This window comes from Episyrphus balteatus, chromosome 1 (assembly GCF_945859705.1).
Source record: "Episyrphus balteatus chromosome 1, idEpiBalt1.1, whole genome shotgun sequence".
Lineage (NCBI taxonomy): Eukaryota > Metazoa > Arthropoda > Insecta > Diptera > Syrphidae > Episyrphus > Episyrphus balteatus.
The window spans coordinates 175289822-175316383 of NC_079134.1; the positions used below are offsets into that span (position 1 = coordinate 175289822).

At 30.2% G+C, this 26562-nt stretch overlaps 1 protein-coding gene across 4 annotated transcripts in view; it reads left to right on the forward strand.

The window, feature by feature from the left end:
- Nucleotides 1–21018, forward strand: part of LOC129906339 (uncharacterized protein DDB_G0292186) — a 57689-nt gene extending 36671 nt beyond the window's left edge. Inside the window, exons 2-6 of one of the 4 annotated variants that reach the window (XM_055982067.1) lie at nucleotides 1563–1730; nucleotides 6169–6248; nucleotides 13584–14383; nucleotides 20001–20310; nucleotides 20419–20991. In XM_055982067.1, coding sequence (XP_055838042.1) covers nucleotides 6174–6248; nucleotides 13584–14383; nucleotides 20001–20310; nucleotides 20419–20718 — 1485 coding nt within the window. In that variant the 5' untranslated portion in view covers nucleotides 1563–1730; nucleotides 6169–6173 and the 3' untranslated portion in view covers nucleotides 20719–20991. Of the gene's footprint in view, nucleotides 1–1562; nucleotides 1731–5952; nucleotides 6070–6168; nucleotides 6249–13583; nucleotides 14390–20000; nucleotides 20311–20418 lie in introns of those variants that run through there. The other 3 variants (XM_055982068.1, XM_055982064.1, XM_055982065.1) reach the window with 3 other exon arrangements.
- The last annotated feature ends 5544 nt before the right edge of the window (nucleotides 21019–26562 follow it).

A 26562-nucleotide genomic window follows, 5' to 3' on the forward strand; every position in this document is an offset into this window, starting at 1 on the left:
CATAAGATTCTACCAAGCTATGTAAGATTCTATTAGAAGTGCTGTAAAATATTTTATGAAAATTCGAAAATGGACGGTTGTCCCCTGAATTGAAAATCTAAAATTTTCGATTTTTTCCCTTGTATGCACCACAAGACCCATCGCTCCGTAAATTACAAGTTTCTACGATAACGGGAAGTTCTCCATAATTTTGATGATCTATCAGTGAGTTACTAGTAATGTACAAGTCCTTCGATTCAATAATTTGCCTTTGAACAACTCTGCATTGTTTACCGATAGTCTAGAATTATTTTATAAGTTAAAATAAAAATTATTTTAATTTAATAACACTGGTAACTTTCCAATTAATTGTCCTCCTAACCTCAGGCAAACGAATCGCAAAGTTTTTCGAAAAAAATTGTGTTTGAAAATATAATTTTTTTTAAATTTTTTTTTAAAATTGTACGCGAATTTTTATTTTTTTTTTAAGACGATTCAAATAGGTACCTCTGTGAAAATAGTAAAGACAAAAAAATATTTTTGTCGTAACAGAAAATATTAAACAAAATTATGCTAGTTTTAGGGTAGATATTTTTTTCGAAATTTCAAACGCCAATACTAATTAAAGAAATGCTTTAGATCATTCACTAAGGATTTTACAATTTTCGGCTCTGATTTCGTCAGCTTTGAGGTATTTATCGGCGGTTTAAAATATAAAACATATTCAGTTATATTTATTAGATTTTCTTAAATTGATTATCGAAGGATATTTTAAGTGATCTAAGCTTGCTTAAATGTTTAATTTGCCTTTAGACAAGCTTGCTTGTATTCTTATCTATTTTATCGGTTTAGTCAAAATTAAAAAAATATTTGGATTTTAAATCCATACAAAACTGTACAACACAGCTTAACTTGTAGCCTATCAATGCCTTACATTATCGAACGAATCAAAATAATCCTAATCCAGCATAGCGGTTGCTAAAAATATCCCCAAATATAGGAAAATAGTTTGTTTGAGTACCGAAAATTTTTTCACTTTTCATTTTCGTTCATGTTCTAAAACTTCGACATTTTGCAAATCACATAACAATTTTTTGTTTATGTTTTGAGTTCTTGGGGGGGGGGGGGGGGGGGTCATGACCCCGTGACCCCCCCCCCTGTATACGCCGTTGGAAGTATTAAAATATATATAACAATTATGTTTGATTTGTCTGTATACGTGGTCGTGAAGGTAGAATGCACCTTTTAGTTTTGATTAAAACCTCAATTTTTTGTCATAAAATGAATAGTTTACTTATGTATCCCATAAACCACACTAACTTCCATTGTTGTATAAATAAAACCAATTTTCATGAGAAAATTTCCTAAATAAACTACAAAAAAAAAATCCTTTAACCCAAAAAACCATCACCCTGTGTGCATTTTTGAGGCGTTGCACTACTTTTTCCCTATAAGAGCATTCTTCTATCGACATTTATTTCCTTGTTATTCAAAGACACACACCTGAGAGAGAGAGTGAGGTGCCTTTTTGGTTTACTTTCTTTTTGTTTGTTCTACAAAACACCTTTATTTTTTTCTTCCAGATTTGCAATCCTTATGGATAACGAGCTGGTGTAGCTCAGATCTACACAAGAGAAAACGTTTACCTAAGGATAACTTGAAAAAGAGGAAACAAGGCGATTTGTTCTTTGGCAGGAGCACAGGCCTGGAAACATTAGAGACAAAATTCATCAACAGCTACAGCTCCCTGGGTAAGTCAAAGCTTTTTATTTGTCGTCGTCGTTGTTATAGTTTAAGGCCTTCTTTTGCTGCTCCTGGGCTGCTCTGGCTCTTGTTCATTTACTCCTCGTTCTACTTATTTGTTTGAACGAAAAGGAACACCACCAACTAGCTACCTATATATAGGGACCCAAGGAGTTCCGGGTTTTTATTATTTTCTTCTTTATATTTTTTTTAAATGATGAGGGTTTTTAAGGTAGAGGAGGTTTTTTGCTATCTCAACAATTTATTCTTTGTAAGTTCAGTGGATAGTTAAGTCTTTCTTGACTTACTGCCGTTTCCTTTAATTTATTTTTATCTTATGTTGACATTTCCTTATGGCGTTAAACGGGACGACAGCAGAGAGGATTGTGTCTTGAGATGAAAGAAGTCATCATTCGGTGGGATTGCCATGCACTTTGGGAGCAAAGAAAAATATCATCACTAAACTATATAAAACTGAGAGTCTTTCGAAATAAGGTTTCGTTTCTGTTGCCGCGCGCCTCTCCTTTAAAGTGTCCAACTTGTGGATTTCTTTGAGGCCATTTAGAAGCACACTTTACTGGCTGAGAGAGCGCATGGGGCATACAAAAAAAAAAGAGTCTAAAACCCTCTTTGGCTATATGGAAATTTGTTTACATTTTTTTCGCCCCCTGTTTTTGTAAAGTACAACTTTTATGTTGGGTCGACAGGATGACGACAGGATTTGACTTTAAGTTTGTCATGTACGTAAGTATACATGAACGGAAACAGGCGTTCGCGTCGTCCTCGTCGTCGAAAACATGCCCACTCTTCCCTCGCAAGTGAATAAAATGAATGCTGGTAAAAGGCAAAGGAAAAGCGAAGGATGAACCTTTGAACGTTTTCCCCGTTTGCAGCACTTTTATGCCACTTGTTGGTTGCCAGCCTGCCTCGCCACTGACTGTGGTAGTTTCACCTTTCCCTCTCGTCCTCGTTCAATCCACTTTTGTCACTTTCCTTTTTTTTTATTTTCATTTAGGTGTTTCATCAACCAGACGGGGTTATGACTCATAGTTAAAAGGAGTGACAGCGCCGTATGTGGGGGGCGCAGAAGAGAGGCTGAATTTATATTTTGCAAGCCTTTAATGAGGGTTGTTTTGGGGGATTTTTTTCGCAGCCCTTACAGTGTGTTTGTTATGGTACTTATGGAGGACATAAAGAATAAGAAACGGCGCAAAGGCAACAGCAAAAAATATAATGCGGAAGCGTTGGAGTGAATGTTTTAAATTGCCGATATATTTTTTTTTTTTTTCGAAAAACCAGGCAAAATAAGGGGAACATAAATTTACACAAAATTTGTGGTCATTTGTGCTTGCCCTTATAACTGCTAATTTGTGTTTGAAGAATTATGTAGAAAAGGAGTATAAAGAAGTCTATAAGTTTTATTGAATAGATTTATGTGGAAGTTGGAGGTTCTTCAACAATTTTGGCAGTATATAATTTTTTTAATGAATTGAAAAAGTTATGAACCTTTAAATTGAGCTAAAGCTCGTAATGGGTTTTTGGGAAAGGATATTTAAAAAAAATTATCTAATTTTAGTTTACTTGAAAGAAATATTCAGGAGCCTTCAGCTGAGAACAGACAATTATTGACGTTAAAGTGGATTTTTTTCATCGGGGATGGGAATGAACCAAAAATATCAACATTCGCAATCACAGAAATTTTCTCCTTATGGATTCGGGCCTAAGACATGAACTGTCAAAAATGGGGTCCAAAAATCTGCCAGGGTCTTTTGTCAAAATTCTGCTTTTCATAATTCGTTTTAATTTTTCGCAGAATTTTGTAAGATCAGTAAAGTTTGATGCCTATTTGAGATTACTTACATTCGAGTACTTTGTCAATTTTTGTAATACATACCTATTCATATTTTTTTTTTTTTGATAAATCAGTAGGTAGTTTAAAATTGGAAGGTTTCACTGGTCGGAAAAAATAAAAAAAAGTCTGGAGCAAGAACTTTGTAAGGTGATTTTAATTGACTTTGGTATGCTGAATTCAAAACTGTTTACAGCTTTGTTCTAACATGTCTTGTTTTTGAGCTATACTCATCTCTATTTTCACTATTAAGTCTCGAAAACTAATTTTCAATGAAGTTCTTTTTGATGTTTCATCAAAAAATGCATTTATTCTTAAAATTTTGCTTTTTAAAATCCAAATCAGAAGTAGAAAACTGGAATTTTTATAAAAAAAAAAACCGTTCATTATGATAAGTAGCTATACCTACAAAGATTTTGAGATATCATAAATTTCATTTTGCAATATCTTTGAGAAAAAAATATTTTTGAAAAAAAATTTAAATATATTAAGGAAGATAAAATATTGCGTTCTGAAACTACATAAGAAGATTTGCAAAAAAATATTTTACGGTGGTGTAATTTGACGTCAAATGTACCCAAAAATTGCTTTTTTGACCTGTTAATATTCAAGTATTTCAAAATTTTCTTCGGACTTGGACTCAGCAGCAGTTCTAGCTCTATTTTCGTTGCTGACCAGTATTTTAATGATAAATATGTGTCTTCGAAAAGTAATAATTGAACATTTTTCAAGTAGGTAATAAAATAGAAATTAATATCCGAAAATTTAAAAAAAAAAGAAAAATATTCTGTATCACACAACATCGTTTCTTATTTGTTTTCAATTTCGTAACATTAAACAGCAAACAGTTAGGAAAGTACTCAACTAAAATAACATTAATAAGTTATATTTTTGTTTAGTAAACATACATGCTATAAAAAAAAAAAACAGAATAAGCAGAATTTTTTTGTAAAAAAAAAAAATGCTGGCAGAATTTTGAAAAATTGAATTTTAAAAAATTGAATTTTGAAAAACAGAATATCTAGAAAAAAATTTTGGAAAACAGAATTTTCTTGAAAAAAGCAAAATTTGGAAAACCAGAATTTTGAAGTCCGAATTTTGACCCGCTCCCGTTATCGAAGCATTCTCAGTACAAATTAAAATTAAATCATATTCAATAAAAAAGTAAGGACTAAATTTCGTGGCGCTATATTTCACGTCGCTTTCGTAATTGCCAATTGTACACAGAAATTAAAAGAGTTTTCACATTGATTATTTTGATAGAGTCAATCCTACACTAGAAATACGGTAGTCAAATTCATATTATTGACTACCGGAATTGTTATATTAACTATTGGAAAAGTTGTCATGTTGAAAATTTACTACCCAAAATTACTATCAAGTTGTAAATTTCGTGGTCGGTTGCCAAGTAAAAATGTTTTCTTATTGATTATTTTGATAGTCAATAAGAAAATTGCTGTTTTTTAAGTTGACTATCGAGGATTGTCAAATTGACTACGTTGATTTTTTTTTTTCTGATAAAACTGATAGAGCTATATTTTCAGCCATCAGACTGCTTATTTTATAATATAAATAAGTTTATCTGCTGTCTTCAAAAAATTATTTGCCAAAATTAAATAAAAAAACTGAGAAGTTATAATTCAAATATACTGTCAACCTTTCAAAAATTAAAAAAAATTATCCACAAATAAAAAAATCAGATAAACATAATTAATTATTTTTACTATTGAAACAGTGAAGTATACTTGAACATGTGCCATATTTTTTACATTTCTCATGAATTTATAGTACATTCTTTCATTTAAATAAGTCACAATTTTAATCTGCTTAAGTATTTTTTATTTTATGCTTTTCTGAACATTAAATTATCCTTTGATTAATATTCATAAGTTTAAAAACAACTAGAAACGCGCAGCACTAAAACACAAATGAAATTCAAAATCTTTTCTAAGTAGTCCCGCACACTTTCCGGGAATAAACTTACGCCCTTTTGGCAAGCTCTTTGTTTTATTAAAAATCTTCTTCTATGAGAAAACCCACAGCAATCACAACAATGTTCTTTTGATTAATTAAAAAACAACAAAATGAAAACAAAAACAAAATAACAAAACAATAATTATAATGAATTTTTCTATCTCGAGTTTTTCAAGTTGTTGTTGTGATGGTGGTGATGTAGATGGTTCAAAACTTTAATAATAATTGTATGTAAACAATGATGTCCTTTTCGCAGGATATCGTTTGTCCGGTAGATACTTCAAACAAAAGCTGCTCTTTTTTTTGTAACTCTGATTTAATTGAAATTATATTTTTTTTATTTTCTTTGTAATTTATGTTGGTTTTTATCATTTTCCCTGTCCCGCCTACATAAAAATAAATAAAAAAAAAAAAACAATTTGTGTATAACCACTTGGCGGAAGTGAGTTCCTGATGCTGTCATTTTTTTTCCCCAATCTAACGTGTAAACGAAATAAAATTGGCAGTGTTGTTTTCTGCCCAAGGTCCTTTTGACAATATTACAATATATACATACATATAGCAATCATGTATTTTTTGTATTTATATTTATTTGTTTCTTTTTTTTTTTTTCTTTTTTCCAGATAACATGGACGACATGGTATTCCAGAATAATAATAAAAACGCCATTTATGTACTTAATACCAGCTATAACACATACGGGGTAAGTAGCTCTCACATTAATGAGAAACTGCTTATACGTTCTTGTTTATACCAAATACCAATATTTGTTTTATATAAAATGGCATGAAGCAACACAACAACACAACACGGATGTGAAGAATAATATAAAAACAAGGCGCATTCGTGATAAAGCTAAATTTAATACAAATGCCTACGTAGGTAATATTGAAATGGCATATTATATCCTTTTAGACCGTATAATGGCTATGGGCATTTTTTATAGGCATCACAGAGGCCTTTAGCGTTTTTAACTAAAATCCTTTTCATGGGTTGAATTTTGACCTTTTTGTGTATATCCTTATCGCAATCGCACGTATAGAAAGATAAAACTAGTTTGATATCGCCTTGTGTAGACACGTATTGTATACTAACAACTTTCTAACCGGTGCACAGTGGTGCCATTCTTCGTTTTTGGCGACAAAATTCATTTGCACGGCCATTTCTGGATGAAAAGTCATGAAATTTGGTACACTGAATGATTATAGTATGGAGAATACGAAAAGGCTGCCAACTTTTTTTTATTCAAAATGGCGGCTCCAAAATGGCGGAAAGAATGAGCGTTAAAATAGAATTCTCATTTTCGAAACAGTATATAAGCTAGAAATTGGGCTAAATTCATGTCAAAAAGGTGTTAGATTTAAGATTTAGGACTCATAGATTAATATTCATTACAAAAAAAATCAAAAAATTTGAAAACAAAGTACAAAAATTCCAATTTAGTAAAACACGCTTTAAGACCTCTAATTACGCTATTTCATGCATTTTTTTTAAATTTATCACAATTTTGAGATCTCTTCTATTTATGTTTCATAAGAAAATTGAAAATATTGGGGTTGTATGGTTGCCAACTATGTTTTTAAGTAATATAAGAAAACATGATATAATGAAAAGTTTCAATGTTCAATAAAACTGAGAATTTATTTTTTCCTTAAACCAAAATATACTTTTCTAATAGATTTTAGCGTTTTAAATCAAATCCGGAGTCAAAAAAAATCTATGACGTCACGTTTCGAAGATATAAATTAATTTTGATCTGCTTATATCTCAAAAACGTGACGTTTTTTGACTCCGGATTTGAATTTAAAGCGCTAAAATCTATTAGAAAAGTATATTTTGGTTTACGGAAAAAATAAATTCTCAGTTTTATTGAACATTGAAACTTTTCATTATATCATGTTTTCTTATATTTACTTAAAAACATAGTTGGCAACCATATAACCCCAATATTTTCAATTTTCTTATGAAACATAAATGGAAGAGATCTCAAAATTGTGATAAATTTAAAAAAAATGCATGAAATAGCGTAATTAGAGGTCTTAAAGCGTGTTTTACTAAATTGGCATTTTTTGTTCTTTATTTTCAAATTTTTTGATTTTTTTTTGTAATGAATATTAATCTATGAGTCCTAAATCTTAAATCTAACACCTTTTTGTTATGAATTTAGCCCAATTTCTAGCTTATATACTGTTTTGAAAATGAGAATTCTATTTTAACGCTCATTCTTTCCGCCATTTTGGAGCCGCCATTTTGAATAAAAAAAAGTTGGCAGCCTTTTCGTATTCTCCATACTATAATCATTCAGTGTACCAAATTTCATGACTTTTCATCCAGAAATGGCCGTGCAAATGAATTTTGTCGCCAAAAACGAAGAATGGCACCACTGTGCGGTGTAATCTGAAGCTTCTAACACTAAATTCTTGCTTCGGAAAGTTTGTATTATGACTTATTGTTATACATAATATTAATCTGTAGGTAGTTAATATGAAAGAAGATAGACACACACTTTTTAATTTAATTATCATTTTTATTTTTATTTATCGGAAACTCTAAAAGGATAATAGGGAGATAAGGATTTCATATCAAAGACGTGACATAATTCAAGCAAACTCCAGTTAGGAATTGTTTTCAATGCAGAATATGATAAAATCAAGAACTACACTTAGGAGCAAAAAAATGGGATCAAACTTTGCGTTCTGTAAAAACAATTACTGATCAGGATGTAATGGAAACACATGAATGTTAATGGTAGCATTGAAAAGTTGGAACCAAAAGCTTTTAAAAAAAATTAAAGTCATTTTTATGTTTTTACCAACAATGCAAAGTAAGAAATTTAAACTTTAAAATGAGACCATGAGACTTTGAAGAAAAAATATTGTATCCATTGCAATTTTTGTTTTTAATAGGGTTAATAAAAGATATCACACGTTAAATGGAGGTTATTTAACACTTGCATGAGATATAAAACCGAAATTGAACTTTTGGGGGGAAACATTGGACAAGATTCGCAAATTTTTGTATATAGGTACTATTTATAATTAATATCACTAAACAGAGCAACAGTTGTGGTTTTAAGTTCTCTTACAAAGTGGATCCACCAACTATTCAACCTAAATTTATTCTAAACTTAAAATCAAGAGAAAATGTAGCGGAACGAAGATTGCATCAGTAAATTTAAATTCCTTATCGACTATAAAAATAAGAAATACTTAAGTACGTTATAAAAGCCCAGGAAAAATAGATTTTTTCAAGGACAAAATTTGTAACAGGCTGATTTTTGGTACTGTGTTGGAGTGGTTAACAATCTGTAAAAAGTCCTGAAGTTTCCTTTGTCCGCTTGTCCCATTATAAGGGGTCAAAGTTCTTAACATTTTTTTTTATTTTAAAAAACAGTAGGTTTTAAACAAAAATTATGTTCTACAAACTAGCATAGGTATTATGTTTTTCTTGATATTTTTATTTTTGTTATTTTGATCAAATTACATTACAATAACCTTAGCTACAATTTTTGTAGAACATAATTTTAATCTAAAACCTACAGTTTTTTTTTAATTTAAAAATGTTGTGACCTTTGACCCCTTATAATGGGACTAGCGGACAAAGAAAACTTCAGGACTTTTCACATATCGTAAACCAACCTAACACCAAGCTGTATACCAAAAATCAGTTTGTTACAAATTTTTTCCTTTCTTTGACAATTTTTCGTCGAAACCTGAAAACTTGAGAGAACTTCTCATAATTTGATTTTTCCCGATTTTCAAAAAAAAAAAAAACTTGAGACTAAACATACACAACTTAAGTTTTTGAGAACAGGAACTTATACAATTCTAGTATTAAAAAGTTTGATAAATGGTTTCTCGGTTATGTTATAAATATTTGAAAAAGGTTTGTTTCACGTCCCTTATCTTGGCGGACACTTTGTGGCGGAATAAAACCAAATTAGTCTCATTAATTGTAGCTAATTAAATGCTAATTTGTTGCGCAAACCAAAAATTTGTAGCTCGTTTAGTTTTTGAGTTATTGAATTTTCCGCTAAAATAAGACTGAAGTTAGCGGACAAAATCTGAAATAATTAATATAAATGAGTTAAGTTGGCCTCCGAATTTGTAGCTTTTTAAATGCTTTTCAATTCCATAAACTTGGATTTTGTAGCCTTAACAGTTTTTTTGATATTAAAAACTCCGCTAAAATAAGACTGAAGTTAGCGGACGAAAGTAGGAAATTTAATATTTTTTTGATGCCCAAAATTGTAGCTAATTAAATGCTAATTTGTTGCGCAAAAATTAATTTTGTAGCTCCACCCAGTCATTTTTTATTTAAACTTAAAGATTCAGAAGTGCACTTCCGGTTTGACGAGGCCAGTGGAGACTTTTTGAAAAATTCACTTTTTTAAATTTTTTCTTTTGCCATTAATTGTAGCTTTTGAATACATTATTTTTGATACAAACCACAATTTTGTAGCTCAAACTGTTTTTGAAATATTCAAGATTTTGTTTTAAAAATACACCTCAAAAGTACCCTTTCAAAATCCAAAAAAATGCCAAATTCCAAAATTTTTTTTTCAAGAAATTTGAAGTAACCTAGACTAAGACGAAATCCAAAAACCTCGATTTTGTAGAAAAGAAAAAAATTTGAAAATTCAACTTTTTTGAAAATTTTGACCGTTACATATGAAATTGAGTCTTATTTTAGCGGAATATTGAATAACAAAAAAACTAATCGAGCTACAAAATCGAGGTTTTTGGATTTCGTCTTAGTCTAGGTTACTTCAAATTTCTGGAAAAAAAAATTTTGGAATTTGGCATTTTTTTGGATTTTGAAAGGGTACTTTTGAGGTGTATTTTTAAAACAAAATCTTGAATATTTCAAAAACGGTTTGAGCTACAAAATTGTGGTTTGTATCAAAAATAATGTATTCAAAAGCTACAATTAATGGCAAAAGAAAAAATTTAAAAAAGTCTTTTTTTAAATTTCGTGCATTGGTACAGCGAACAGGAAGTGCACTTTTTAAACTTCAATTTTGAATTGAAAATGACTGGATGGAGCTACAAAATTAATTTTTGGCAACAAATTTTGTTTTGCAAAGCTACAATTTCTAGAAAAGAAAAAAATTTGAAAATTCAACTTTTTTGAAAATTTTGACCGTTACATATGAAATTGAGTCTTATTTTAGCGGAATATTGAATAACAAAAAAACTAATCGAGCTACAAAATCGAGGTTTTTGGATTTCGTCTTAGTCTAGGTTACTTCAAATTTCTGGAAAAAAAAATTTTGGAATTTGGCATTTTTTTGGATTTTGAAAGGGTACTTTTGAGGTGTATTTTTAAAACAAAATCTTGAATATTTCAAAAACAGTTTGAGCTACAAAATTGTGGTTTGTATCAAAAATAATGTATTCAAAAGCTACAATTAATGGCAAAGAAAAAATTTAAAAAAGTGAATTTTTCAAAAAGTCTCCACTGGCCTCGTCAAACCGGAAGTGCACTTCTGAATCTTTAAGTTTAAATAAAAAATGACTGGGTGGAGCTACAAAATTAATTTTTGCGCAACAAATTAGCATTTAATTAGCTACAATTTTGGGCATCAAAAAAATATTAAATTTCCTACTTTCGTCCGCTAACTTCAGTCTTATTTTAGCGGAGTTTTTAATATCAAAAAAAAAAAATAATGTGTGCAATTCACACGTGGTAGAAGTGAAACCTTAAAAAATCATATTTCTTGCAAAAAAAAAAATAGAAAAAATCTACCTATTTTTATTCTATCACCTTCAAATCCATGTTTTTTATGTGACCATCTATATAAATTTTATATCATCTGAAAGCTTATTGTCTTAGCTCAAAATATATATATCAATCAGGTCTATGAGACATCTACAAAAAGAGCTAGAATTTTTTAAATTCGATGAAATTTCATCAAAAAAAGCAAAAAAAAACATTTATTTTTATGTTCTCATGCTATTAATTCAATTTTTTTGTTTGACAACCTATAAAAAATTTTATACCATGAGAAAGCTTATTGTTTCACATTGTATAATGATGTATAAATCTTATTTCAAAGATGTCTACAAGAGAAGTTAGAATTTTTTAAAGTCAACCATGTCGAATTTCCAGACTGAGATTACCGTACTTCCTACACTGGTAGCTGGTCATCGCCAACAGATCTCCACAGGTGTTTTGAGGTACCTATTTTTAAATGTTTTTTCAATTTAAGATTGTGTAACTTGTAGAGCACGTACCGTTATGTGTGATATATCAAATAAAAGGTTATGTTATCAGCATGCGTATTAAAGTTAAATCAAATTTGTATGTGCACTATATCAAAAGATATAACGTGTGTTGGAAAAGAACATCTTTTTACCGTTATCTCCGAATTTTGAATATGAAATTAATTGAAATTTTGTAAAATTATAATTTATTTAATTACCTATCTACAGTACAAATTTTATTCATCTATCTATTAAAACAAAAAAGTTATAACAAGTTGAAGTCGTGTCGCGTTTTCGTTTCATCTTGTTTCAAATCACTACGATACTAAAGAAGTTTTCACTTCAAAAAACTGTTAAGGCTACAAAATCCAAGTTTATGGAATTGAAAAGCATTTAAAAAGCTACAAATTCGGAGGCCAACTTAACTCATTTATTTTAATTATTTCAGATTTTGTCCGCTAACTTCAGTCTTATTTTAGCGGAAAATTCAATAACTCAAAAACTAAACGAGCTACAAATTTTTGGTTTGCGCAACAAATTAGCATTTAATTAGCTACAATTAATGAGACTAATTTGGTTTTATTCCGCCACAAAGTGTCCGCCAAGATAAGGGACGTGTTTGTTTCATTTGTTTTTTTTTTTTTTTTAACCGTACAAAGTTCGAGTTGATTTACAGGCGTATTTCATTGTTGTCTTGCATAATCTGAACAAATAAATCAATTGATAAAAAATCTTATTTCAAGTAGGTACATTATTATGAAAGAGTAAAAAAAGCAAGAAAACATTATAAGAATTTTAAAATCCCAGCCAAATAATATTTGCCGCCGGGTACAAAGGGGTTAAGTCATAAAATTGAACTTTTCGAATTTTGATGAAATAAGAATAAGTTCTTCTTTCTCTTTTATTTTTTATCAAAAACATAAATTTAGAGATACTCCTTTCTATAAAAATAAGAGGATCAATGCTCAAAAATTCATCGATTCAGCTTCAATCGTATTTTCTGGCAAACTATCATTTATGACTTAACCCCTTTGTACCCGGCGGCAAAGATATTTCAATCAGCTTTTGGAATTAAAGTATTGAACGTCAAGACACGTATTTAAAAAAGTTGACGTAAATGATGCAATTGATTTCTATAGTAAGCTACTTATAATTCCATAAATATTTTGTTAAAATATGATGCTGAAAAGAAAACAAAACATAAAAATATATCAAAAATGTCTATCGAAAAAAAGTTACGTAACACCACGGTGTACTTTTAAGATTAAGATTTACAAAATTAATAAAATATTGTCTAAAATTAGATATGAAAAACATTGTCATAACGAACATTAACCTATGACCATTTATAAAAGATATAAATAGCCATTATAGAAAATAGTATAGATTCATAGAATAGATTCATAAAAATAGATTCATGATTAATTTAAGGATTTATTTTTTTTTACTATTAATTATTTATTTGTGTATGTTTATAAATAAAATATATAATTAAAAGAAAAGCATTTCAAAGCCATATTGTTTAAAAAGTTTTAAATTTAATAAAAAAAGGAATACATATTTTTTTCATATTACAAATTGAAACGTATCTACCTTTCCCATATAAGTCGTGTTTGATTTTTTAAAAGTTTTAAATCCCACATCGAATATGCCAATTTAAATAAAATTATCCCCAAAAATTACTCCCAAAAATCCACAATAACATTTAAATCCAAAACCAAAAAAAAAAACAACAACAATTTATTTCAGAAAAATAATATTGACATAAATTTCCACTCAAATTAAGAACAAAAAAAAAACTTTTTCTATCAAAATTATTTATTTTCTTCTAGGAATTTGGTCGTCCCAATGCCTTCGGTTATCCCCAAGCCGCCACCACCAACAACAACAACAACTCCTCGGATGATATATACAACAACTCTAAGAATTGTTCACTCTCGAGAAGCCTACATAAATTGAAAAGTTTACGACACCATTCCAGCGAAATGATTCCGGGCGGCGGCTGCGGAGGTGCGTCAAGTGCCGCTGAGAGTAGTAATTCATCATCAATGACATCCTGTTCGCCTGCTGCGGCTGCTTTACAAAAGCTATTCAACTGCAGCAGCAGTACGGCCCACAGCTGCAAGAGTATTAATTATAGAAACAACACACTAAACAACAGCAACTGCCACTCCTCGAATAGCCATATAAGTCCTGACTTGAGCCATCATCAGCATCATCACGGTGGCACCACCAATGATCCCCAGCATCAGCATTATGCTCAAAAGGAAACGGGGAAGCAGTCCAATCACCATCACCCGCAGCAACTAGAATACCATCATCTGATGGAGAACCAAATGTCACTATCGTTACGTGGCAATAACAACAGTACTTCCGGGCACGGTAGTGGTGGTGGCAATGGCTGTGGTAGTGGAGGGAGCACAAGTTGCGTACTTCCTTGCGTAGGTGGCGTAGGTGGCGGCAACAAGAAGAAACATTTCAATTCGTCTAACTCGGTTAAATCAGCGCTAATTGCCAAGAAGACAAAGTTTTGGAAATACTTAGTCGAGGAAGAGAAATGGCGGAAGCATAGTGATGAGAATTTATCAACTACCAACAACTGTGAACGCGGTGGCGCTGGAGACCGAGAAAGGTATAGGTAACGATATGCTTCAGCTTTCAACTTCAACTTGGTTCTTTCGTGTTGTTAAGGATGAAACTTTTAAATGTTGCTTCCTTTTCTCGTATTTTACAAGAATATCAAGGGATAAAGAAAAGAGACTCCCGCAGGTGCATAAGGAAGAACTTGAATAATTTGTTAGGATTTTTTTTTGTATTTCTTGTTTCTGCTTTCTATCTGGTTCTTTGTGTATAAGTTGCTCTTGTGAGTTTCCATCTTGTCAGCAATTATCATGTAAAAAGCGTACAGTGTACAAAGGAAGAAACTTTAAAGTTTTCAAAGGGAATAAAGAAACTTAAACTATATAATGTTTTAGTTCTTCGTAGAGAATGAAAATCTTTCAAATCGTATACGACTACTTAGTAAGATGGAAATTCTGTAAAATGTAATGTTCATGACTGTTAATGACGGCTTTTGAACTGGCTTTGTTATCGATAGCAGTTTCATGATCAGCTTACATTTCAAAAATAATTAGTTTCGTTTTGGAAGATTCTTATTTCCAAGCATTTTCATTACATGGGAACATTTTAAAAATCCTTAAAGATTACATTTTTTTTTATAAAACCTTAGACTTTTTACTTGATCATACAAAATCATTGGTATATTTCTTTTAAATTTGTTATAAGCAGTGTTTTGGCCTAGGTAAAATTTTTTCGTCGGTTAAGGGACGATAATTTTAAGCGATAACGTCATAACAAAACAGGTTGTGTGCTTTTATTAAAAAAAAAAAATATCTAAAAATTATTTATTTGTCAACTTTCTTGTGCAAAAATTTCTAAGATAATAAATCTTATAGTAAAGTACTTTAGCTTAATATTAAGACCTTACATATAAATAGGTATCTGTATGTTTTGTAGAAAAACGGAATAACTTTTAGAATCCTATCATAATTTACAAGAAAAAGCTAAAAAAAATACTTTTTCTTTTTTTTAAAAAGTTTAATATTTTTTTTAAAGAACAATACTTAAATTTTTACAATGCGTAAAAGGTATAAACATAATTTACTGAATATAAACTTTATACCATCTGAAACCGTATTGTTTCAGCTCAAAATATTCATTTTAACCATGATATCTACAAAAAGAGCTAGAATATTTTGAACTCAATCAATTTTCACCAAATAAAGCAACCTTAAAGTCAGTTTTTGTAAATGAAAACCTGAAACAAATTTTATATCATCTGAAAGCTTATTATTTCACCTTTTATATGACGCTTCAATCATATTTTTACGATGCCTACAAAAAAAGTAAGAATTTTTAAAAGCCAACCATGTCAAAATTTCAAATTGAGATTACGGTACTTCCCACACTGGAGGCTATTCATAGGCAATAGATTTGCACAGGTGTTTTGAGGTATTTCTGAAGGTTTTTAATTTAACATTGTGTAGCTTGTAGTTAATGTACCGTTATGTGTGATATAGTTTTAAGAAACCATTTATAACTTGGTTTTGAAATTTTTTTAGAATTTTTTCAATAAATTTGTTAGCTTAACAATAAATTTATTTATCGATTAAAAAATTCAACCTTCTACAACGAACGTTGCGTTTAGAAAATAGCCACTTTATAGCAATTTTGTTTTACCCCTATTTACTATATTAAATACATTTTTAAAAATCCTTATCTAGTATTCAAAATTTCTGCCGCACTGTTTAAAATTTCAGGTGGAGCGGGAGGAACTGGCGTAATTTTTTCGTGGCTGCTGCCATGGTTCATTGATTTATAAGACGTTATCACGTCAAAAAAGCACATTATCCCTTGTTCATCTTCTGTCTGATTTCATTTTTTGTTTGCATCGTAATGTGATTCAATTGTATAACTATGGCAATGCCAATAATTTGTTTGTTTAAGTAACTTTCATCTGAGAGTGTGTTTTATTGTCAAATTAGCATTCGAAGTTAAAAAGTCTTTGTGCCATGTTTTCATTTTGTACTCGATTCCATATATTTTTTTTTATTATTCAACCATAAAGATGTGTTTAAGACATTAAAATAAAATTTCTGACTCGTCTTGTTTTTTGGCATCTTCAAGTCCCAGAGCCATTCAACCATTCTACCACGGCGGTGTTTCCATATTTATGGCCAGCGTTTTATCAAGTCCCTATCCAATTTGCATTGTTTGTTTGTCTCCCCTCAAACGGCACCAATACGAAGACCGGCCAGAGTAGTTTATTATGTAGATCTCTTAAAGAAAAACCAAAAATAATAAAAAAAAAATTCACACCTCTCAGACGACGACGACTTTGGCCCGAACAAAAATTCTCAAGTACCTAGCAACGCAACACAAAATTTTTGAAACTCTCATATAAGACGAGACGTTTCATTTTTGTCGCACCAAAAACTTTTCTCATTTTAATGAAACGGAAATCCCTGGCTGGTAAGTTTTCTTTCAGCTTTTTTCTTTCTTCTCTGTACTCTCTTATACTCGTGCCGAAGAGAGCTCATGGCCGGGCCGACATCCGGCTCCTTATTGTGGCTGAACTGAACATTTCTATATGCTTCTTGTTCCCATTCTCGTTTTCTTGTTGTTCTCGAATTGCCATCTCATGCATGGCACATTGTTATTCTACTTTAGTATCCAGCCATTATGAGGTTTTATTTTACTTTGGATACTTTAGATACAAGAAGTACAAAGCAACTGTAATGTATTCTCCGGGGAAGGACATCCACGGAAAAAAGATTTATCCACGCATACGGATGTGCCGAGTATTAAAATATGTATAAGTGTTATATAGTCCAGAAAACACAGAACCGAAACCAGATCCGGTGGCAATTCTATTCACAAAAAAACTTAGGGGGTCGGATTTATAAGATGAAAGTGGCTTTCAACGGGATAACACAATAAAAAGAAAAGTTCTTTTCGTGTCGTCACATATAGCTGCGGTCGTATAGTTTTTTTAGAGCTTTCTCGAAAATGCATTTTCACTGCTAATTTTTCCAAGAAAAATCATAAAGTTTTACCCACTAGGGGCAAAAAGTGGGGAGATGAAAGAGATGGCATATTTTACGTGGTTGGTTCTTTTTGAGACTTAAGTGCTAATGGTCACTGCACCTGCAGAGAATTATATAAACTTATTGGTGGCTCTTGAACGTGTTCACTGTTCACGCTTTGTTTTACATTTTTAATGACTTTTAGTAGTTTTTTTTATTTTAGCATGAGGATGTTCAAATATATTTTGGAATTCATACTTTTAATAACAACAACAACTAACATCAAAAATAGGGCAAGTTTAATGTTAGTATGAGAATTTGTAGTAAAGTGGCAAGAATGGAAGAAGGTTAAGTTATATACCTTCCCTTCCAACAAAAAGAGTTTCGATTTATGTTAGTTTACAAGGATTTTTTGAGTGGAAATAATATAAGACAAGGTGAACAATAGACCTTCAAGTTTTTAAATGAAAAAAAAGCTACATCTAAAAAAATATAATAAATAGTTGAATCAAAATATAGATCTTTCTACAGGACGGATTTTAATGTAGTTTATTTTTCTCTTAAGACAATTTGATCAGATACACTTTAAGCTTTTAACCCTTTTGCATGTATTTGGTCCTGAAAACTTACATCTTCAATTAACCGAATGTGAATAAATTTCCAGAATATTTAATTTAATTTAATGGTATTTAATCATGGCATTTAATCATAATATAGTTAAATATACCAGAATTTAGTTAAATATATCAGAAATAAAGTTAAATATACCAGAAGTAAAGTTATCTTTACGTTATTTTCTTTTTATTAATATAATACATGATTTCGAGGTATTTTTTAACGTCCGATCGAATAAAATTAATAACAAAATGTCTCAACCATTATTTAAAAAGTTATTGGACTCTTCTTGAATATTCTTTTACTTAAGTAGCAAGAATCAGAATATTATCTACCAATTACTCTTTGAAAATAAGTTATGGGCTGATGAAATTTTGTTTCATATATTATAGAAAAAAATTTAAAATATGTCCATCAAAATATTTCAGGTCAAAGGGTGTTTTTTTTAAAGCGAAAAAGAACATTTTTGAAATGGTACCATTGCACCACATGGAAAATTTATGCATTTTTTACTTGCGATATAGGTGCTATAGGGCAAGTTTAGTAGGTATTCGTACGGAAATAGAAAAAATTTTAGTTTTTTAAACGGCTCTAACGATTTTGCTTAAAATTAATATTTTTTTGTACCGTTATTAACGGTACCTGCCATAGAACGGTTTTTTGGGTTTCTGAATAATTCGTACAAGGCTAACCCGATTTCAACCAAAAAAAATGCATATAAAAGTGTTTAAGTAAGGGTAATATTAAAATTTTAGAAAAATTTTAAAAAATACTTTTTTGGATTTTTAAAAAATATTTCAAATTTTTTTTTTTTGAAAAATCAATTTTTTGAAAACGGGTTGGTGAAAAATTTTGAAATTTCTTTTTTATGTGTAAATTCATTATTATTTCAAAATGGCATAACAACTTTTTTTTTAACTATGTTAAGAAATTTGTATGCATAATAACTATTTTTTTTTAAAAACGGCTCTACCGATTTTCAAATTTTTTTTTCTAAAAATTCCTTTTCATACCGTATCATAATTGTTTTAATATAAAAGCTTTAAGATAAGAGCTACTTTTACCATTGTATACCTACATCATATGAAAATCAAAAAAATAATTATATTTACCATGGAATATTGAATTTTCATGAGAAACTTAAAGAGCTTGCTTTTATCTTACATTGAATAAAAAATCAAATTTTTGAAGGAGTGAGGTGCTGAAGTAAAAGTATGAAAAATAATTGTACAATTTTTGATAATGGAATCAAATTTATAGCATTGTTATTTCAATATCTAACTATCATTTTAAGATATGATCGCTTTTTAAATGCTAAACCGCTCCACTATAAAAGTTTTTATGATTTTGAGTATTCAAGAATTGTACCTTAATCAAATTTCCTGGTTTGTCAAAAGCAGTTGGAAACGTGGGAAGCGATGATTTGAATGGAATTGTTCCGAGGCAATCATATTGAAGAGGAATGGTGCCGGTTTTTCCCCTTTTCACTTTTGCATTGTATACTTTTGACTTATCTGAATTGTTTGGCTGCGTGTTTTTAAGTTTTTTTTTTTGTCAAAAAAGAGCATAAACACCACATCTACTACCAATATCAAACTTCTTCATAATCACTTTTATTTCAAGTCAATTGTTTGACTAAGATAGAGACTATTTTTCAATAGCCTCTGTTAAACCTCTGTTAGATTTATTCCTATAGGATTTTTCTAACATATTTTATTTTGAAACTTAATTAAAACAATTTTAGTCCGTTAAGTGATCTATTATTCTCCATCTCCATCATGACCCTCTTAAAATTTGTTATACCTATGATTTTAAGGTGAAGTTTTTATTAAAAATATCTGTAATTCGTTTTTAATAGCAAAAGGTTTTATCGTTATACATACACCATAAAACTATTGCCCCACAATATCCTTTTCAAGCAACTTTAACAGTTTCTAAATTTACGACTTTTTATATGTATTAACATTCCTTTCGTCTAAATTATTATTGCTCTTCTTTTATTGCATGTTCCTTTTCTCAACCGAATTCTTACGGGGATTACGACAAAAGATTTATTGGAAAGCTTTCACCTACCAGCAAAGCAAACACAAACGATAACCACACCTCGGATGCTGCACAAAATGATGGAAGAATTACCCAAGCTATTAATAACCATTCTGGCAAAAGTAATTTCGGTAGCTGCAATGGAGGCGGCAGTGGTAGCAACCTAAATAATAGTAATTGGAGTGGAAACAGCGATACAAATAAAAACAACAACAACATTAATCAAAAATCAAGCGCCGAACTGTATAAGGAAGCAGCCCAACTCCTAGGACTTTCCTGTACTCTATGTGATAACTGCCGATGCCTCGATTGTCAAGTGAGTGTAATAAAATTTTATTACCCCCTCCCCTTAAATAGCTTTCTAAACGTTTTTCTTTCTTTTTTTTGTATTTCTCAAATGAATATAAAAACAACATACCTACAGAGTCGTTACTTCGAATGCGATGACTCTGACAGCTATTCGGAATTTTCTTTTATGGACGAATACTTCGAAACCCTACCAACGGAAGTCGATAGAAATTTCCATCATCGTTCATCGCCAAGTTTTCATCAGCAGCAGGACCACCCCCAACAACACCAACAACACTCCCAAGACGACGAAATCACTAGTATTAGCGAAGATCAGCAGCCAACGAGTGGCGATTTCGAAAACAACGTACTTGACCACTGTGAATCCCTTAACGATTTAACTCTCGAGGAGAACTGTATTGAGAACGAGGACTAATTACAGTGTGCTTTCATGCCAGGAGCAAAACAACACGAATAAAAAAAATAAACTTAAAAAAAAAAAACAAACTACTCCAAGGACTCACTCTCTCTTTCTCTTTCTCTCTCGCTCTCTTCATCTCAGCCAAGGTAAGTAATTTTATTTGACGTATTCAGTGCTGTTGGCTTGGCTCTAAGCCAAAACTACTTTTAACTGTTTTAAGTGCTGGCTGACCGCAAAAGCTTGCCACACGGTCCAACAAATTCACTCAGCGGATGTTACGCTGCATAATGCAATTTGAGTCTTGTAGTTTTTTTTTTCATTTTTTTTAATTTTCTTCATCCATTTATGTTTACTTCCCTGGTTTTTGCCGTCGTATTTAAAGTTCTTTTTTGTTTTTAGGGTTTTGTTTTTTTTTTTTTTGGTTGATGCGGGCTGCATAAAAAGAACATGGCCATATTTATATGTGTGTGTTAGTTCTTTTTTTTTATTTTTGGAAATAAACCAACTTTTGTGGTTAAAGAATGGACAGAGTAGATAGACTTTAACGTGCAGTCAAAATTACATGGAGGCAACAAAAAAATTAATTAACTGTTAAGCTTTGTTTCAAAGTTATCTTAGCTCCCCTCAAGGTCTTCAAATATTTTTAATGCGTAGGTACGTGTGGGAATTTATTTAATTTCGTGGAATTTCCATGAAGATTTCTTAATACACTTCGTTGATTCTTAACGATCTCGATAATTTTTTTATTGTAGAAGTAGTAGAGTAACTAAAGCAAATTATTAGGGAACCCGGCCGAACAGCTCTGATTTTGACGATTTTTTTTTCCAACGTAGGTAATTAAAAATACTTTACAGTCTATAGATTAAAAATTGCCGATGTTGCCGAATTACTTTTTAAAATTAAAATTAATTTTTTTTTTTAACCAAACCATTTTTTTTGCTTAAATTTCATAAAACAAATGTTAGCAAAAGATTCTCTATTTAATTTAAGGAAAAAAAAAATATAAGGGAGTAAGGGACAATCTTCCATCGTTTAAACGATAAATGCAATTTTCTCACAAACTGACTTCAAACACAAAATTTACAGACACGTTTTTAAAAAGTCAGAATCTCATTTCTATCTGTAAAATTTAAATCCACTAAATTTATTGAAGAGTTTTTGAAAGAATAGTCATCAACTCAAAATTTTCGTAGTAAAATATGATTTTATTTTAAAATTTTTGGCCATAAATATTGTCAGTTGAATTCCGAAAAGGAAAAGGTAATATATATTACAGTTTAGAAAAAAAATATAAAAATTACTTCAATTTCATTAGATTTTTTTGATAAAAACTGAATTTTTGCATTGAAATAATTGATTTTCTCAAAGACTTTGCCAAATAAGAACTTTAAATTTTTGCTATATAACTTTTAACAATAAGGGCTATTGAATGAATAAAAAATAACTTTATATTTAAATGTTAAACTTTAAAAAAAAAAATAAGTACATTTTTTTTCAAAACTTCTATTAAATACTTCGAAAATAAAATACTTTTTAATTTTCTTCATAAACCGTAATACATATTGACATTTCCTTTTATAATTTTAAATAATAATAAATGTGACCTAAAAAATTTGAAAAATAAATGCATTTTATATTACGAAAAAGTTTTAAAAACGACATGTTAAAATTTTTCCAATAATTTTTTTTTTTCAAAAATCTGAGTTCAATTACCATTCCTTCAAAAGCCTTTCATTCTATTTACATAATTTTAATTTTACAAATATGTATAAGCTTCTAGCTTTTTAAAAATGTATATTTACATATTGTAAGTGTTGCCGTTGTGTTCAAATATTTTTTTTGTGTTTGAAGTCAATTAATAAGAAAATTGCATCTATCGCTTAAACGATGAAAGATTGTCCCTCACTCCCATATATTTTTTGTCTTTAATTTCCTAGACAGTCTTTTGGCATCAATTAATTTATGAAATTTAAGCAAAATTTTTGAAAAAAAATTTTTTGTTCAATTAAATTTAAAAAATCAAAACGGCAACACCGGCAATTCTCTATAGACTTTAAAGTATTTTTAATTACCGACGTTTGAAAAAAAAGAACATCAAAATCTAAGCTGTTCGGCGGGGTTCCCTAACATAGCTATTTTTTGAGTTTTAGTTACTCCACTAAAGTTCAAAAATTTATACGTTTAGCAAAAAAAAAAAATTGTTCTATAAACCAACAAATAAAAAACTTTTTTTTTAATCCTTAGCAATCATTTACTGTTGTTTTCTGTGCAAAATTTTACTAAACTCAGTAATGAGTTATCAATAAAACACGGCTATAGTATAAGTTTTCGACTCAAGAATAAGTCATCATCATAACCATCCGATAGCATCATAAAATTTATTCAGGATGGTAATCCATAAAAAGATAGAAACTGACAATTTTAAATCTTATATTCAAGAAGCATGGAATTCACCCATAATGTCATGATTTTTTTGTGCCTTTAAGAAAGATACAACATACATTATGTTGGAAGCATATTAGGAAATGCTTAAAACAAATAGAATCTGTATTAATTTAACTAGATTTTTGCACAATTTTTTTCTAAGAAGACTTCGGTATTAAATTAAGCGGACCTTCCATCTTAATTTCTTGAATAATTCAATTAAATAATAATACCTACCTACAATTAATTTATTAAGAAAATCTTTTTATTTTTATCTAAAAACATTTTAAATCAAGGTGGATATCCATTAAAAAAAAAGAGTAAGGCACTTTTATGCAATACGTGTTCTCATTGTATTTTCCTAAATTACTTTTGTTTTGAAGTGGAATAGTGTAAAAAAAAAAATTGACCAAAACTTGAATATTCAAATTTTTAATATACATTTTGCCAGAAAATCGTATCCTTTCATTTTAAAGAAGTAGGTATGTAAGAAAGAAAATTCTTAAAATAATAAAAAAGAAAAAAAAGAAATATCACTATCTATAGACGTGTTTTTTCTATTACTGAGTAGCTACTCATTTTTCATTTTATTCGCAAAACAATAAAAAAAATTAAACAAGTAAGTATTTGTTTTTATTGTTTTTCGAATAAAATCGAAAAATGAGTAGCTACTGAGTAGTAGAAAAAACACGCCTTATAATAAACTGAAACTTTAAATTTAGGAATACGTCTTTAATTTTTAATACAAAAATGAGACTTAAAAATATATTCATTCAAAGTATTAAATTTAAGTAAAATTTTGGTCTTGCCTCACATGTTACCCAAATTTTCGTAGAATCTATACCAACATTTTTAACCGTGTGTCAGTACTTCTCCTGTAAAATTTGAATGGTTAAGTTATATTTATAATAAACTTTTAAATACAAATATAAGACAAAGGCGTGCATTTAAATTATGCTTTTCTTTAATACCAAGGATTATAAGAATTCAATAAAGTTACATGCAATTGGTTTAACAATTATTTTTTTTTTTTTTTTTTCATTGAATATTTAATAATAATTGTTTGGGTCATAAACGTATTTGTACAACAATTTCAAACAATTTCTGAAGTATTATCAGCATGAGAATATTCACATTGGCCGATTTATGACGCTAATTTTTAATGACTCAGGCACAGATTAAGATGTAAAAGTGTGACTATATCTCGTTCAATATTGCTCTGAATTCCTTACGGAATATGAGTTGTTGGCATCAGAGACCAGTTTTATTTATCGCTGTTTCATAAGTCTAGTCGACCTAAAAAGGGTTTAAATTCAAAAGGTTTTAAATACAACCACGAACCCGGAACACTGGTGTAAAATTTCAGAGGTCACAAAACTGACAAATTTGAATCACTTTTGAAAAAATCTCGAACTTTTTTATTTTATGAGTAACTTCAATTGTGGAAAAGGATAGAGAAATGTTTTTAAGGAACCATAATTAAGCTTTAAGTTGGCCATGTCTTCATGGCAAAATGTTTTTCATTATATAAATCCTGATTAGACTCAACGTGATTAAAAGTAACAAGATAGATGTCTCCCACACATCATATTGACAACGAAAAAATCCAAATTATTCGAGTAAGCCCAACATCTCGATTTAGACATTTTCACCGTCAATATAAAATATTTCTATGAAAGGTATCAGGTGTTTTCCTTATTATAACGAGGGACATAAATCAAACTTTTGTCGTATAGTATTCCTTCCATCGTCAAGCTTAAATTCTCAATATCCCTTTGAAAAGGTTATTCATCCCACACCTATTGAACAAAAAAATATAAAACAACAATCCATTTTCTAGGACAAAACATGAATAATGTCACACTTTCTAAAACATTGAAACAAAAAAAAACACACAAAAAACTTTACAACTTAATGCGCCGCAATACGCGTCATCATGTCTATAATCGATTTCAATTTATCTTTTCTGTTTCTTGAATACCATGTAGGAGTTTGTATAGTATGTCCTTACAAACAAAACTGTATCTATAGTATTAACCATATAGATATTGAGTAAAATTTTATCCCTATAACACAAGCTCCAAGCAAGGCTAAAGGGAGTTTGTGAATGTTAATGGCGTACAAGGATGCTAGGCGCATTGTACTACATGTGCCATATACCTATAGAAAACCACTTTTTCATGCAGGATCACCATCACAAGCCACCACCGATGCATCTTTGAAAGTTCTTGGAATCGTGCCAGAGGGGGATTTAAATGCACTTTGGTTCTAATAAAAAGAAATTCTTTTCGGTTTGCGCTAGTTTTTCGGTTTTCTCATTCAATCCACAAATATTGATGGCGAATTTAATTTTTTTTCTTTTCTTTCTTCTTTGTACTTTTTTTTTCTTATCCACTTGCTACAATCCGGAAATGTGTGGGCGGAATTTTTATTCATTCTGGCATCAAAACTCGATTGTGTGGATTTTTGTGGGTTAGTTTTTTGTGTCTAAGCGGAAAAGGCATTACAATGTCGTTTGAATGACATGCCGCAACACATTTCAAACCTCTCTCCACTCTGACCTGGTTGCAACGACAACGATAATCGTATATATCCTTGAGCGGTGCAGCAACAAATAAAATTGATAGCTAAAATCGAAATGCAGGGATGTGAAGTGCCAAGTTTTTTTTTTTGCTATAAAAAGTTTGATAAATACATTTATTATAAAAACACCTCAAAACCTTTCACCTTTTATAACAAAACCATAAAAAAACTGTCCCTTTTTAAGCCAAAATTTTTGGAAGGGACACAATAAGCAAAGCCAACCTAATTTGTTTGGCCTAAATCTTCCAGTAAATCACAATCATTAAAAAATCCCCCAAATTAATTTCGGATTAAAAAACAACTTCTAAACACACCTCCCATCCCTCCCCTTAAATTCATAGATTTGCTTAACTTATCATTTTGTTATTGTTGTTGTTCGTGAATAACCATAACCTTCAAAACAAAAACGCCCATTATTCCAAAATTAAATAAAGTTACCATGCACACACACTTTAGATGCCAGACAAGTTTTCAAATTAAAGTTTTTGGCAACCGACCCTTTTGCCCGCAACCAAAAACAAAAAAAAAACACTCAAAACCATGAAAAAAAAACCTCCCCACATCGGAACAGTGGGTTGGAAAAAATTATTTGATAGAATTCATTTTCGTTTTTCTGCAGCGGAACATGTTTTTTTTTTGTTGGTTTATCACTTTCATCTACAAAAAAAAATTAAAAATAGGGAAATGAGTAAAATCAGCCCCCTTCGTTTGGGTCACCACAACACCATTTCAATGAAAAAGTTTTTTTTTCGGTGTGGTATCCTTTCTCTTCAATGCCGTCGCCTCCAATTCAGTCCGTCAACATCGCGGCGGTGGTGGCGGGTAATATTAGCATCACCGGATGTGGTTTTA